The following is a 14920-nucleotide window of genomic DNA, read 5'->3' as shown; positions in this document are numbered from 1 at the left end:
ATTGGCCGACCTCTCATGATGACAATGATGGCAGCTTTTGCAGCCTTTGTCTTTCAGGCTAACACAATCAAGCGCACACATTTACACACAATTGTCTCTTCCTCCTTGTCTCTCTGACCATTTAGCAGGCGAATTACACTGATGAGTTTGGACACGGGTGAGGATCTTGACAGCCTCTGCTGGGGTGTGTGTGTGTGTGTTTACTTCCGTACTTGTGTGTGTATACATGTATGTATGCTATTTTGTGTGTGTGTGTGTGTGTGTGTGTGTGTGTGTGTCTGTGTGTGTCTGTGTGTGTGTGTGTGTCAGAAGACCCCACAGCAGAATGATTACAGCATTTCATCTGCAGAAATGTGCTGATGACTCTCGGGATGTGATGGAGATTTTAGCTGCTCTAACTTTTACGCCTGCTCCATTCACTTCCTAAGCTGATGAGAGACTGAGCTGGCTGAATAATTTAGACTTGTGTGGGAAAAGATGTTTTATTTTGGATAACATGCCGAATTTTCTCAGCTTTGTGTGGCTCCTCGTGGTTTATCTCTGATCTTGGACATTTCATTCCAAATTTGAGCACATGAAAAAAAAAAAAACAGTGAAAGACGTGACATGAGAGGTCCAAACAGATTGTAAAGCCCTTGTGGATAATCTTGTCTTTACTTGAAATGCTTCAGTTACAACCTTTCATTTCATCTTAATACGTCTCAATCATAGTGTATATAAAGATGTACGTAGCCTCCGCGACATCACCTATAGGTTTCTGATGAGAGGAGTGGGCCGCTGCGCCGTCGCCATCTGGGCAGGGCCTGACTCCGCCTAGCTCTTGGCTAATCAAAAAAAAAAGACTTTGGTGTGTGCTGGTTTGTGGCAAGCATATGCTCACCCACCTGTCACTCAAAGTGGCCATGCCCTCAACTATGTATATCTCTAAGCCTTAATAAAATTCAAACAGATGAGTTATATAAAAATTCACCCCCCGTACAGTTGTCATGAAGGGGGACATTAGCAGGCAAAACTGTTTTTTGTGTGTAAACATGTTTATTTCTGCTGTAAAGTTGGGCATTTTTCCATGGGAGTCTACGGGGATTGACTCACTTTTGGAGCCAGACTCTAGTGGTCATTAGAGGAACTGCAGTTTTTGGTCCTTCCATTTTGGCTTAATTTCTCAGCCATGTAGGTTGACGCTTGGTAATATGTGGGTTATTTACCATGTTAGTGGTGTGGCTATTTTAATTGGTCTGGCAACAACTTTGGTCCAGACTGAAATATTTTAACAACTGTTGGATGGGTCAGGCCGGCATGTTCTCTTCATGCCTGTGTGGGTTACCTCCAGGTGCTCCGGCTTCCTCCCACAATCAAAAGACATGGAGGTTAGCTTGATTGGCGACTCTAAATTGCCTTTAGGTGTGTATATGAGTGTGAATGGTGGTTTGTCAGCTTAGTGATAGACTGGCAACCTGTCAAGGGTGTACCCCGCCCTCGCCCAATGCCAGCTGGCTCCAGCCCCCCGTGCGACCCTTAAATGATAAGCGGTATGGTTAATGAATGAATGTCGCGTGGGTCGCTATGAATTTTTTTACAAACATTCGTGTTCCCCAGAGGATAAAACCTACTGATTTTTGTGATCTCCTGACCTTTCCCCTAGCGCCCCCATGAGTTTGACATTTGGGATTTTGAGTTAAATGTCTGAACAGCTGTTACATGAATTGCCATGAAATTTGGCATAATGATTTGTGTCCCATCCCTCTTTTGTTGAATTCTTTGATTTATGACCAAGTACCTGCAAAACTAATGACATTCTATGTGTTTAGTGCTAATCAGCAAATAGCTTAGTTGGTTTGTTTAGCGTATTAACATGCTAACACACAAAATTAAGATGGTTAACATGGGAAACATTATACCTGCTTAAGCAAAAAATAAATGACAGTGATCTTATTCGCGTTAACAGGCCAACACAATGGAATGAGGGGTTTAGAACCTCCTGATTATAATGTGTCTTAGTTTCTCTCACTGAGCTCTGTGGCTGTCAGAAAAAACAAAGTGTGTGTGTGGAATAAACAAATAGGAATTTGAAAAACACCACCACTTGTCAAGCTAAATCCTTTCATCTCTCAGCAAGGCATGGCAAGGCATAAAAAAGTGGATGTCATTGTTTCAAAGAAAAAGCTTTTTGCCCTCGTTTTTCTCGCCTCTCTTCTCTGCGCTCCCACTTCTAATTCTGTTGACGGACTTCGGTCCAAAGTAAACAGAGGCTGTTTAGCACCATGGCACAGTTCAATGTGCTGAATTATTGACTGGGGGTTTTTCAAAGAGGCAACACATAGCTTTGTTTCTCACGGCAGGGAGAGAAGCATTGGGAAGACTCTCTCATGGTTTTTCATGTGGAAATGTAAAACCCATTCCTCTCTCTCCCTTTCTCCCTCTCTCTCTGCCTGTGAGCAGGGGATCGCTGTGCTGTCAGATTACAGCTCTCTGGATGGCTGCATGTATTTTTGGGACGGATTTAAAAGGTCAATCTCATGCACAACAGTTTGCTTGTGTTATTTTTATCCCCAGCAATACACGGCATCAACCGATTTCTAATTTATGACTGTGGGGCATCACTGATGCTTCTGAGCTAATACTAGAAACATCAAGGCCCGAACTGGAATACACTGTACGCAGTAATACGGCAGTCATTTGCATTTCTCTGCCTGCTTCATGTCTTCATTATAGCTGATCTGTAAGATGGTTTGAGGAAATATATAATGTAATAAATGATTAATGTTAGCTTTGACAAGGGTTTGCCTACATACTGGTTAGATGATGGTCTCTTGGTAGAAATTACATTGGCCACAGCAACGTTTAAACAGAAACATGCAGTGAAATTTCATTTTCTTCGCTCAAATTTATTCATGTATTAAATTGACCCTCTCTGATGGAAATCAAGTGTGATGTTTTTTAGAATACAAGACATATCATGAGTGAAATAACCAGTCAACACCATGACTGAGTATTTCCACCTTGGAACTGCAGTGAACCAATAACGTGAATGGTTCCTGGTTCATGGAAACACGGCTATAAAAACCAAAGGGACCAATCCTGTTACCTTGTGTGGATGGAGGGGGGGGGCAAAATAAACCCAAAACCTTATCAGTACAGAAAGAAGAGTTTGTATTAGCACAACCACTAACACTGTGTCAGCCACTGCCAGTCACAAGCTAACAAACAACACAAACAAATAACTATGCTAACCGTTCTGATACGTCTTAGATTCTGGTCACAACAAACCCCTCATAAACTCCTGAATCTGGGGCTGACTGAGGTTCAAACATGTGGCTGAGTCTCTCCAGTGTTTCCTTCCTTGATACACACTGTTCTTTCACTTGTCAACCTAGCGCAAGCAGTGGTGGTGGCATAATGCCTCATCCAGATTCTTCAGTGTTTCAAGGTATCAAGCTTTGGCAGTTCCTTTCTTTAAAAAAAAAAACACATCAACGTCAGGCTTCCTTTTATCTTACTGTTTTCCTATTCCACCTGTTTTCCTCACTTTACCTGCACGCTATAATGTTTTACTGTTTTATTTAGACTCCACTTTAATGTTTGAATGAAATCTACCAAACACTGCAGTTAAAGCATGTCAGACCGCGCTCTCACACTGTACATTCTCTTTCTCCGTCGCAGGTCATCTATGCACTGAACACGAAAAACGACGAACATGAGGCGGCCATCGCCACTCTGAAGGAGGCCCACGAGGAGGAGGTGCAGCAGATCCTGTCCGAGACCAGGGAGAAGATATTACAGGTTTATATGCTCTTTTTCTTCCGTTATCCTTACTCTGCATTTATTTTTTATCACTAAGACCCTGCTGTCTCACTTTTAAAATTCAAAGCCAATGTTCTGTGAGTAGAAGCGTTCCTTCCACTTTGATGAGGAAAGTCAGAAAAGTTTACTTTTTTCTTCACGCAGTTTAGATGGAAGGAAGCTGACTTGACAGACATTTGAAGTGAGGAGAGAAAGCAGTTTTGTGGGTGTGTGTAAATGAATATTAATTTAAATAAGTAATGCAATCAATTGCTGCTTCCCGGGGAGAATAAGAAAATGCATATTATTACCTCTGGAATGACTGACAGATCATGAGTTATAAATAACGTTTTCTTGTTAAATTGTTGAAGTAGTGCAGCAAAGATTTTGTACTTTTTGGCATGGGTGTGAGGATTTTAACAACCAAAAGGACTCAGGTCAGTCAGAATGAGACAGTATCAGTGTATATTATACAGTTATCTATAGCTGATACACACATTATTCCTCTGTAGGTGATAGCGGCTGATCCACTGGGTAGCCAGAGAACTGAGATCACGTTCAAAACAAATTCATCAATGTTTAAACAGCTGAATATTAATAATTTAGATCTATATGTCATCACTCCTAATGAGAACTACTTGCTTCCCTGACAGCAGTGTGGCTAACCTTGAACCAATAAGCTCATATATACTGACATTTACATGCTATACTTCTTCATAAAGTCTACCAGGGGGATAGTTTACGGCTGTGCTTTGAATGCAATGTAGTGAATTCAACTGAATTTAATGTACCTGTTTAATCTTTTAATTTGCTTTTCATAATGAGCTAAATCTCTGCAACATCTGAAGTCTGAGCACGTCAGCCAGTCTATTCAAAAATGCAGTTTTAATTAAAGCTGAAATCACCAAGTCACCAAGGAGACTTCTACCTTTGTTTACTTTTCCTTTTATACTTTCTGTCTATTGGCTTCTTTATTAAATTATGTAAAAATGTCAATGAAGTTTGGTGGAATTTTGAAAGATATTTTTAGAAATTGTGGCACAAGGCATTTTTGTACATTTTCTCACACATTATTTCCCCTTCAATGTGGCACATGTATCCTATCCTATCCTCCCTTCCTACACTTCCTACCCTTAAACATTTCCAAACACATNGTTTATTAAATTATGTAAAAATGTCAATGAAGTTTGGTGTGTGGCACATGTATCCTATCCTATCCTTCCTTCCTACACTTCCTACCCTTAAACATTTCCAAACACATGAATCCTACATGTATGTTCCAGTACAAGAGCAAGATCAGCGATGAGATGGACCTGAAGAGGCGGATCCAGTCTCTGGAGGAGTCCATGGAGCTTCACGAGAGGATGAAGAGACAGGCGCTGGCTGAGTTTGAGAGCTACCGTCAGAGGGTGGAGGACATGCAGCTTTGCACTGAGGCTCAGGTAGACAGAGGAAGGGTGTGGTGTGACGTAGTGTCTCTGTGTGCGTCACTGGTAATCGGCAGCTGTGCCCTGCAGGATGCTGCAGTCACAGCTGCAGGTAATCAGTACTAATGTCTGTTTGTCCGTCCTGCTGTGAGGCTGCAGAGTCGCTCTGTCAACAGCACCGCTTTCCTTTGGTCATTTGACTCTTTGTGTAGTAGTAGTAGCAGCAGTTATCGGGGCTCCTTTAGGCCTCATGTTCGATTGTTATGTCTGGTATTTTCTATCCAGATAAAAAGATGATGATTTTACAACTTTTTACTAGTTTTTTACTAGTTAACAACTAGCCACATATATGCATCTCTGTTGGCCAGGTCAGAAATATGATGTCAATCTGTCCTGGTCCTCTCAGGCTACATGCAAATTAGTGTCAGCCATTAATGGTGGTAATGCAGAAGAAGCTGTTTGGTAACACCAAAAGAAGGATATCTTATACACTTTAATGGCTAAGTCACAACAAAACACTTAAGCTACTGTAGCTAGTTTATAGCTATCCATAAACTAGCACAGTCATGTGGATGATACCCACACAGATCAATCTGTGGTCAGGGATCAGAGGGCGTCTTCTGTATCATCTTATGTGTTCAGAGTGCTGCCTGTTCCTGTAGCTTTAGGTTCATGAAACAGGAAGGCCCTGTGAGTGGCTATCTTCAGGTTGTTGTCCGACGTAGTTACAGTTGGGAGAAGCAAATATTACCTACACGTCTTAAAGAGACAGATGCATCTGCACCTTTTCAAAGCACATATTCATTTGAGAGATGCTTTTGTCCAACGCAACATACAAATAAGGTGCAATCCAAGCCAAAGTATTTCAAGGAGAAGTCTTGCATCTGACACAAATTCCACAAATAAGTGAGTAAGTGCCTAGGGAATGAAAATTTATTATTTTATTTACTTTTATTACTTTATTTTTTGAGAGATAAAGAGAGAGAGAGAGAGAGAGAGAGAGAGAGGGCATATTAGGTGAGTAAGTACTCTCGGATGGAGCACGTTTTTGAGGACGGAGAGGGATTTTGTTGACCGAATCGAGTCTGGTAACTCGTTCCACCACAGCACAGAGGGACCACGCAGGCTAGAATGCATGTCAAACAGCTCCTGAGGTGGTTTGAACAATTGGATTTCAATGCGTCTCGAATGCTTTTACACCTTTTTTGATGTCCCCTAGCTATTCATCCTACCCATGACACATGAAGCGTAAATTACTTTCCTCACAAGGCTTGTGTGTGTGTGTGTGTGTTTGTGGGTGGGTGTGGGTGTGGGTGTGTGTGTGTGTGTGTGTGTGTGTGTGTGTGTGTGTGTGTGTGTATTTTGTTTATTATAGCATTTTCCTAGTGAAAATACATGTTTCTGATTGGCTGGTATGTATCCTTTAATATTAGGACACCTCACATTGATCTTGCTTCTGGCTTAACCACCATTGTGTGGCTAGTGTGCTAACTGTGCTAACAGTAGCAACAGTACATCCTCCTTAACTCATACTGATAGAGACATAACCATAAAGTAAAGTGACTAAAAACTAAAGACTTTTTGATTTGATTCCTGTATTAAGTGTCAGTGTCAAGTGTGTGCACAGTTTACAGTATTTAACAGTATATAAGTCATCCTGTGTATGACCTTTTCTCTTCATGTGTGTATGGAAGACAGTGAACACTGTTACAGATATAGTAGATGACAGATTAGATAGATGGATGACATTATATGTATAGATTTATATACAGAGGCTGCCTTCAGGTACAAAGGAAGGGAAAAACAACTGGATGGATGATTTTGAGTGACACTGATAGAAAGAACATACACGGCGTTGTCATAAAAGTGCAATACCTGATGATGCTACTGACCTTGATATGGGAAAGAAAATGCTGTCAGTCACACCCTCCGCCGGCTCTTTTATCAGTAGCTCTCAGCTCTCTCTGACCTCAGCTTGTATTTCAATCAGGAAAGAATAATGACAGGAACAGCAGAGTGTGAGAAATGTTTAGAAGTGGATTTTATTGTGAACAGAAAGAATACGCTCAGATCCCGGCAGGAAGTAGCTCACCATTAGAGGAAACTTCCCTGGAGCCTAGACACTGGTGGTGGTGATGAGGAATGGAGCTCGAGGATGGGAACATCTTGATGAGAGGGAAACTTCTGATCGGAGGGTTTTGATTGGAGATGGTCAGGCATCCATGGTTGGGGTGGTGAAGGGTTTTTAAAGTTTGTTTTAAAGTTTTAAAGTTTGACAGCTTACAAGTCATTGGCTAAAGGTCAGTGTGTCAGGTTGTGATTGGAAGACGAGAATGAGCTGGTGCAGCTTAAGAGATAGCAGGAAACGGTGCTTGTGATTTTAAGGTAGTCTTCCCGACTGAACTTTCGTTAAGCTTCGTGTCTTTAGATCCGTGGTTTAATTTTTATGTGATTCCACAGCTGTTTCAGAACTCCATGTTGCACAAAATTCACCATTCATATGAACCTTTGGAGCTCATGTTCAGGTACAAATTGCAACTAGTAGTTAGTTTGAGTGAATGTGTAATTATCTGCTGCTGTAGTTAATCAAATGCTAATTTCAGACTGTACAGCCAAATTAAATGAAAGGTGTGAGTCTGTGTGTAGATCTGGAGAAGATTATTGTTTGTCCTGTAGACCACCCATCGAGTCAGTATTGAATATTTGTATCAATCTGTGTCTGATTGATATTGACATGCTACACCAATGCAATATAATAGTTTTCTTGTTATATTTAGACCCTGATCTGTAGCTTACTGTTCAAATGTTTGGTTTCTGTTTAGTCTGCTTGCTGGTTTTCAGTGCTAATTTAGAGCAGACAGATTGGCAGCCAGAAGGTCAAATTCCCCTGAGCCAGTGCATCACCACCTGGCTTGGAGTGTTTAAAAAGTTTACCCTCTGTTTAAGAAGCCTACAAACCCATAAATCATTCTTCCTCTTAGCTCAGGCCTTTATTCCTGTCTTCTCTGGCAGCACACGCAGCGTGTGGTGTCAATGTCGAGGGAGGTGGAGGAGATGCGGCGGTCCTTTGAGGAGAAGCTGCGTACGTTCAGCCAGGCCCAGGCCCAGTTCGAGCAGGAGAAGAGGGCTGCTCTGGAAGAGCTGAAGGCCCAGCACAGACAGGAGATCCAGGAGCTCCTCCGCAGCCACCAGAGCCAGAACGCAAACTACAGTAAAGACCAGGAGAAACTGGGACAGCTCCATAAGGCTGAGGTAACACACCAACTAACTGCAAAAGTAGAGCAGTTCCTGAAAGCCAGAGCAACAAACTAAATCACCCCGGGGAAGACCAGAAGAAAGTGGGACAGCAGTGATTACTGACTTATTAACTGTTTGTGTATGAGCCAGAGAATTAACCTGCTGCATCAACTCTAGAGCACAGCAGGTCAAACTTTTTATATAAGGCCCCTGCCTATTACATCAGAGGTGTCAGGAAAGATTCTACCTCTCTTCAAAAAATCACTAAGGCTCTGAAGATTGTTTCAAACTCTACCACAGCTGAGCTGCTCTTTACATGTCACACTGATTTGTTACAGGTGGATTCTTTGACAGAGCGAGTGGAGGAGCTCAAACAAGACAAGAAGAGACTGGTGGAGGAGTATGAGGCCAAACTCAGCAAGGTACTACAGCCACTCATTTTTGGGTTGGAGCATTAGGCTGTAATTACATCTATGCATTAGTCTAAAAAGCTATATTTTATATTCTTTTATATTTTCATAAAGAGAATACATTCATATATGTAAAGTTAATTAATGCAACTGTGCTTGTGTTTCTGCAAATATGTTTTCCAGTATACTAAGGGTAGCATGGTCATTATTTTTTCTTCAAACCTGGATTAATTTATAGTGAACCTCATGTTCAACATTATGCTTCTTTTTCTAAAGTTGAATAGTAAATAGTAATTCATGTTCAGAACATCCGCTTTAATAATTTTTTGTAGCATTGCACAGATTCAAAACGTTATACAAGTTGAAACACACAATATCTCATCTGGACCTACTAGAATTGATTCCACTCCAAGGGGCTGTCGCTCTACTAAACATCCTTGAATAAATAATGGTTAAAAAGGGCAGAGAATTACATTCATTGGCGCTCTCGTGTCGACCTTGCAGAAAGTGAGGCTGTGATCTGCAGACTCGTCTGCAGCAAAAGCAGAAGGGCACAATTTAAATACCACATTCAGAAGCTATTAATTTTTACAGAAACCATCCTCATTGACAGTGAACAGTCAGCCATCTCGTTTTGGCTTCAACTTTCACCAGAGTCGATCGTTTGAAGCATGAGATGAGAAAGCTTTTCAAATTGTTCAAATTGCAATCCAGATTTCCATGAAGAAACAAAGGAGGAAAGAAGTAAAACAAAGCACAGTCCTCAAGGCCTTTTGCTTTATGTTTCATATTTAAATTAAGCTGTTTGGATTTAGGTGTTGGATAGTTTCACACCAGGTTTTTCTTTCCCCAGGCTCAGGCATTTTATGAGCGCGAGCTGGAGGCCATGAAGAGAACCCAGCAGCTGACCGCCGACAACCTGTTGGCGTGGAAACGCACTGAGGCTGAGCTGCGGCGGGAGTTTCAGACTCAGGAGGCGGCGCTTCAGAAAACCCTCGGCAAGCTGAGGGCCGAGCTGGCAAGGGTAACGGACGAAGCCCGGGAAAACCGGGAGAGGTCCCACAAGCTGCAGGCGTCACTCACCACGTCTGAGGGCACCATCAAGGTGAGTCTGAGTCAAACAGGTCACATGCTCCAGCTGTAACAGCGCTACAGAAGACTCAGCAGGACAGGGGTGGTGAAACATCCTCTAATTTAATAGACCATACTCCCAAATCTGATTGGTCGTATTCTGATACAGTTTTTATGGACAGCCTACAAAATTTGTCCTCTGTAATAGACGATAAAATGGAGATAAAATGCAACGGTTATATGGCACAAAAAAGATAAAGTGCAAGAAATATCCACTTTGTGTGGATATCCCTGTGTTGATACTACTCTTCACAGATTAAATTGCCTAAAGCACATTCATCTGTCACTTGTCCAAACCCTGAGTCTGAGCCTATTTCAGACTATAACCACCATCCAAACATTGAAAATCCAGACAGAGATCACTTGAAACTCAGCAAGTGTGTGGGTTTAAGAGACAGCAATGTACTGCTGTAGTATTTTTTTCTCTAGATTTGCTTAACTGGATAAATCCATTTCATTGAGTTAAAAGATGCAACCAGTCAGTGTCATTTTACGTATTACAGATATGCGTGCTGCACTGATGGGATTAGTTTATCAATCATCTTTCACAAATGGCCAAACCAAGATAGCAGATAGATCTATTCCAGGCTGCCATCATCATCATCGGAAAATCATCTTCATACGCTGTTAATTTTTAATATGAAATCTGCATTATACTGATGTAGTTCCCATCTCTGGTATTGGATCTTTTTTAGTTTTTTCTAAAGGTGATTCAAACAGAAAGTGAATTTCACTCTGGACCAGCTGTGTAGTCTGTTGAATAGCCTCAAACAACCAGTGTTCCAACTGTAGTTATAAGATAGCTAGCAACAGACACACTCATTGTTACTGTGTGTGTGTGTGTGTGTGTGTGTGTGTGTGTGTGTGTGTGTGTGTGTGTGTGTGTGTGTGTGTGTGTGTGTGTGTGTTTGTGTGCGGCAGCTCAACCTCTGACTAAACTCAGAACTCAGCCACCAGAGACTCCGATTCTCCCGCTGAAACATTTTGAACTCTTGCCGTCCCAGGCGAATTCACATCTTCTAATGAGCCTCTGACAAGCTGCACGCTGCGAGGCATAATGCTGCCCTCCACAGTCAGACATTTCCTATTCATCTTATATTTTCACATACAGACCAGTGGAGTGTAGATACTTTTAAAACTGCCCTTCCAGTAAGTTGATGAAAAAAAAAAGACTTGAAAGAAAAAGAAGAAAGTCCCAAATCCCTGAATAGCTGGTGTCTCTATTCATCACAGGGAGATATGACATGGCAGACTGTTTCTAAATTGCCACACTGACAGATTCCATCTGGATGTTTGCCTTTGTCTTTCAAGTAGCTGGTTAGGCCATAGTGTCCATGTTTCAGCCTAGTTAGAAGCCTTCTCACAGAGCTCACAAATAACCTCTTGCTTTCTATGCAATCGCAATCTTGCATTGGAATCACATTCGCAATTGCACCACCTTTTAACATTTGCCTGAACACGCAGGAGCTACTGTATAAAAGGCTGCTAAATGGAGCCTGGTCTGTCCACAAACATTTGATTATTTTAGCCATTGACATTGAGCCACTTCAGACATTTTTTCGCAGTAATGAGACAATAATTAACAATTTAAGGTCTGTTGGGATTGCAGTAGTTTGTAAAGACAGGTCAGATACTTTAATGATCTATATAGTATAAAGGTAGACGTCCCTGTGTTGTGTGATTATAAAGCAGGTCTAGGTTCTATATTAATACTGTGAAAGTATCAAAGCCTCAGTCCACAGAGAAATGCACACAGCCTGTATTCAGACACTGAGCCTTAAAACCAGCCGTCAGGACTTCTGGAACTTTGTGATGTCACAACAAAGCGGTCACAAAGCAGCCCTCAGCCACGCCCCGAGTCCTGCCCACTGGACCCACTATCCAACCTTGTACGTGTTTACCTGAGATTTGCTTTATTGGATCACTCAGAAAACAGTCAGCCAATCAGAAAAGAAGCTCAGAGCCTCCTCACTTCTGATTGGCTCACTGACCTGTTGTTACTAGAGCCCCAGAGAGAAGCCTGAGAGAGGAAATGTAAAACTACATTGAGATGGTTTTTGGTTCTTAAAACCACAAATATATCTTCTTATGGATCAACACTTCAAAACACCAGAGAAGTGTCAAATATGGAATATATGTAAAGTTAATTAATGCAACTGTGCTTGTGTTTCTGCAAATTTTGTTTTCCAGTATACTAAGGGTAGCATGGTCATTATTTTTTCTTCAAACCTGGATTAATTTATAGTGAACCTCATGTTCAACATTATGCTTTCTTTTTCTAAAGTTGAATTGTAAATAGTAATTCATGTTCAAACAGATCCGCTTTAAATAATTTTTTGTAGCATTGCACAGATTCAAAACGTTATACAAGTTGAAACACCACAATATCTCATCTGGACCTACTAGAATTGAATTCCACTCCAAGGGGCTGTCGCCTTACTAAACATACCTTGAATAAATAATGGTTAAAAAGGGCAGAGAATTACATTCCATTGGCGCTCTCGTGTGATGACTTGCAGAAAGTGAAGGCTTGTGATCTGCAGACTCGTCTGCAGCAAAAGCAGAAGGGCAACAATTTAAATACCACATTCAGAAGCTATTATTATTTTTACAGAAACCATCCTCATTGACAGTGAACAGTCAGCCATCTCGTTTTGGCTTTCAACTTTCACCAGAGTCGATCGTTTGAAGCATTGAGATGAGAAAGCTTTTTCAAATTGTTCAAATTGGCAATCCAGTATTTCCATGAAGAAACAAAGGAGGAAAAGAAGTAAAACAAAGCACAGTTCCTCAAGCCTTTTGCTTTATGTTTCATATTTTATTTAAATTAAAGCTGTTTTTGGATTTAGGTGTTGGAATAGTTTCAACACCAGGTTTTTCTTTTCCCCAGGTTTCAGTGCTCAGGCATTTTATGAGCGCGAGCTTGGAGGCCATGAAGAGAACCCAGCAGCTGACCGCCGACAACCTGTTGGCGTGGAAACGCACTGAGGCTGAGCTCGGCGGGAGTTTCAGACTCAGGAGGCGGCGCTTCAAGAAAAACCCTCGGCAAGCTGAGGGCCGAGCTGGCAAGGGTAACGGACGAGAAGCCCGGCAAAACCGGGAGGAGGTCCCACAAGCTGCAGGCGTCACTCACCACGTCTGAGGGCACCATCAAGGTGAGTTCTGAGTAAACAAACAGGTCACATGCTCCAGCTGATAACAGCGCTACAGAAGAAGACTCAGCAGGACAAGGGGTGGTGAAACATCCTTAATTTAATAGACCATACTCCCAAATCTGATTGGTCGTATTCTGATACAGTTTTTAATGGACAGCCTACAAAATTTGTCTCTGTAATAAGACGATAAAATGGAGATAAAATGCAACGGTTATATGGCACAAAAAAGATAAAGTTGCAAGAAATATCCACTTTGTGTGGATATCCCTGTGTTGATACTACTCTTCACAATTAATTGCCTAAAGCACATTCATCTGTCACTTGTCCAAACCCTGAGTCTGAGCCTATTTTCAGAACTATAAACCACCATCCAAACATTGAAAAATTCCAGACAGAGATCACTTGAAACTCAGCAAGTGTGTGGGTTTAAGAGACAGCAATGTACTGCATGTATGTAATTTTTTCTCTAGATTTGCAATTAACTGGAATAAATCCATTTCATTGAGTTAAAAGATGCAACCAGTCAGGTTTGTCATTTTTGAACGTATTACAGATATGCGTGCTGCACTGATGGGGATTTAGTTTATCAATCATCTTTCACAAATGGCCAAACCAAGATAGCAGATAGATCTAATTCCAGGCTGCCATCATCATCATCGAAAGAAAATCATCTTCATACTCCTGTTGATTTTTAATATGAAATCTGCATTATACTGATGTAGTTCCCATCCTGGTATTGATCTTTTTTTTTAGTTTTTTCTAAAGTGATTCAAACAGAAAGTGAATTTCACTCCTGGACCAGCTGTGTAGTCTGTTGAATAGCCTCAAACAACCCAGTGTTCCAACTGTAGTTATAAGATAGCTAGCAACAGACACACTCATTGTTTACTGTGTGTGTGTGTGTGTGTGTGTGTGTGTTGTGTGTGTGTGTTGTGTGTGTGTGTGGTGTGTGGTGTGTGTGTGTGTGTTTGTGTGCGGCAGCTCAACCTCTGACTAAACTCAGAATCAGCCACCAGAGAACTCCGATTCTCCCGCTGAAACATTTTGAACTCTTGCCGTCCCAGGCGAATTCACATCTTCTAATGAGCCTCTGACAAGCTGCACGCTGCGGAGGCATAATGCTGCCCTCCACAGTCAGACATTTCCTATTCATCTTATATTTTCACATACAGACCAGTGGAGTGTAAGATACTTTTTAAAACTGCCCCTCAGTAAGTTGATGAAAAAAAAAAAAGACTTGAAAGAAAAAGAAAAGTCCAAATCCCTGAATAGCTGGTGTCTCTATTCATCACAGGGAGATATGACATGGCAGACTGATTTCTAAATTGCCACACTGACACAGATTTCCATCTGGATGTTTGCCTTTGTCTTTCAAGTAGCTGGTTAGGCCTATAGTGTCCATGTTTCAGCCTAGTTAGAAGCCTTTCTCACAGAGCTCACAAATAACTCTTGCTTTCTATGCAATCGCAATTCTTGCATTGGAATCACATTCGCAATTGCACCACCTTTTAACATTTGCCTGAACACGCAGGAGCTACTGTATAAAAGGCTGCTAAATGGAGCCTGGTTTGTTCCACAAACATTTGATTATTTTAAGCCATTGACATTGAGCCACTTCAGACATTTTTCGCAGTAATGAGACAATAATTAACAATTTAAGGTCTGTTGGGATTGCAGTAGTTTGTAAAGACAGGTCAGATACTTTAATTGATCTATATAGTATAAAGGTAGAGTCCCTGTGTTGTGTGAATTATAAAGCTAAGGTTCTAGGTTCTATATT

At 41.3% G+C, this 14920-nt stretch overlaps 1 protein-coding gene across 2 annotated transcripts in view; it reads left to right on the top strand.

Annotated features, from left to right (window-relative positions):
- Positions 1-14920, top strand: part of fam184a (family with sequence similarity 184 member A) — a 145318-nt gene that overhangs the window by 47280 nt on the left and 83118 nt on the right. For both annotated transcript variants that reach the window (XM_022737911.1, XM_022737910.1), the window contains exons 2-6: positions 3661-3780; positions 5064-5222; positions 8220-8459; positions 8783-8866; positions 9708-9959. In XM_022737911.1, coding sequence (XP_022593632.1) covers positions 3661-3780; positions 5064-5222; positions 8220-8459; positions 8783-8866; positions 9708-9959 — 855 coding nt within the window. The remainder of the gene's footprint in view (positions 1-3660; positions 3781-5063; positions 5223-8219; positions 8460-8782; positions 8867-9707; positions 9960-14920) is intronic.

The sequence above is a fragment of the Seriola dumerili genome, unplaced genomic scaffold, assembly GCF_002260705.1.
Source record: "Seriola dumerili isolate Sdu_G_001 unplaced genomic scaffold, Sdu_1.0 BDQW01000025.1, whole genome shotgun sequence".
NCBI classification, from domain to species: Eukaryota; Metazoa; Chordata; class Actinopteri; order Carangiformes; family Carangidae; genus Seriola; species Seriola dumerili.
The sequence above is the reverse complement of the archived record's forward strand: the minus strand, read 5'-3'. Positions and strand labels throughout refer to the sequence as shown.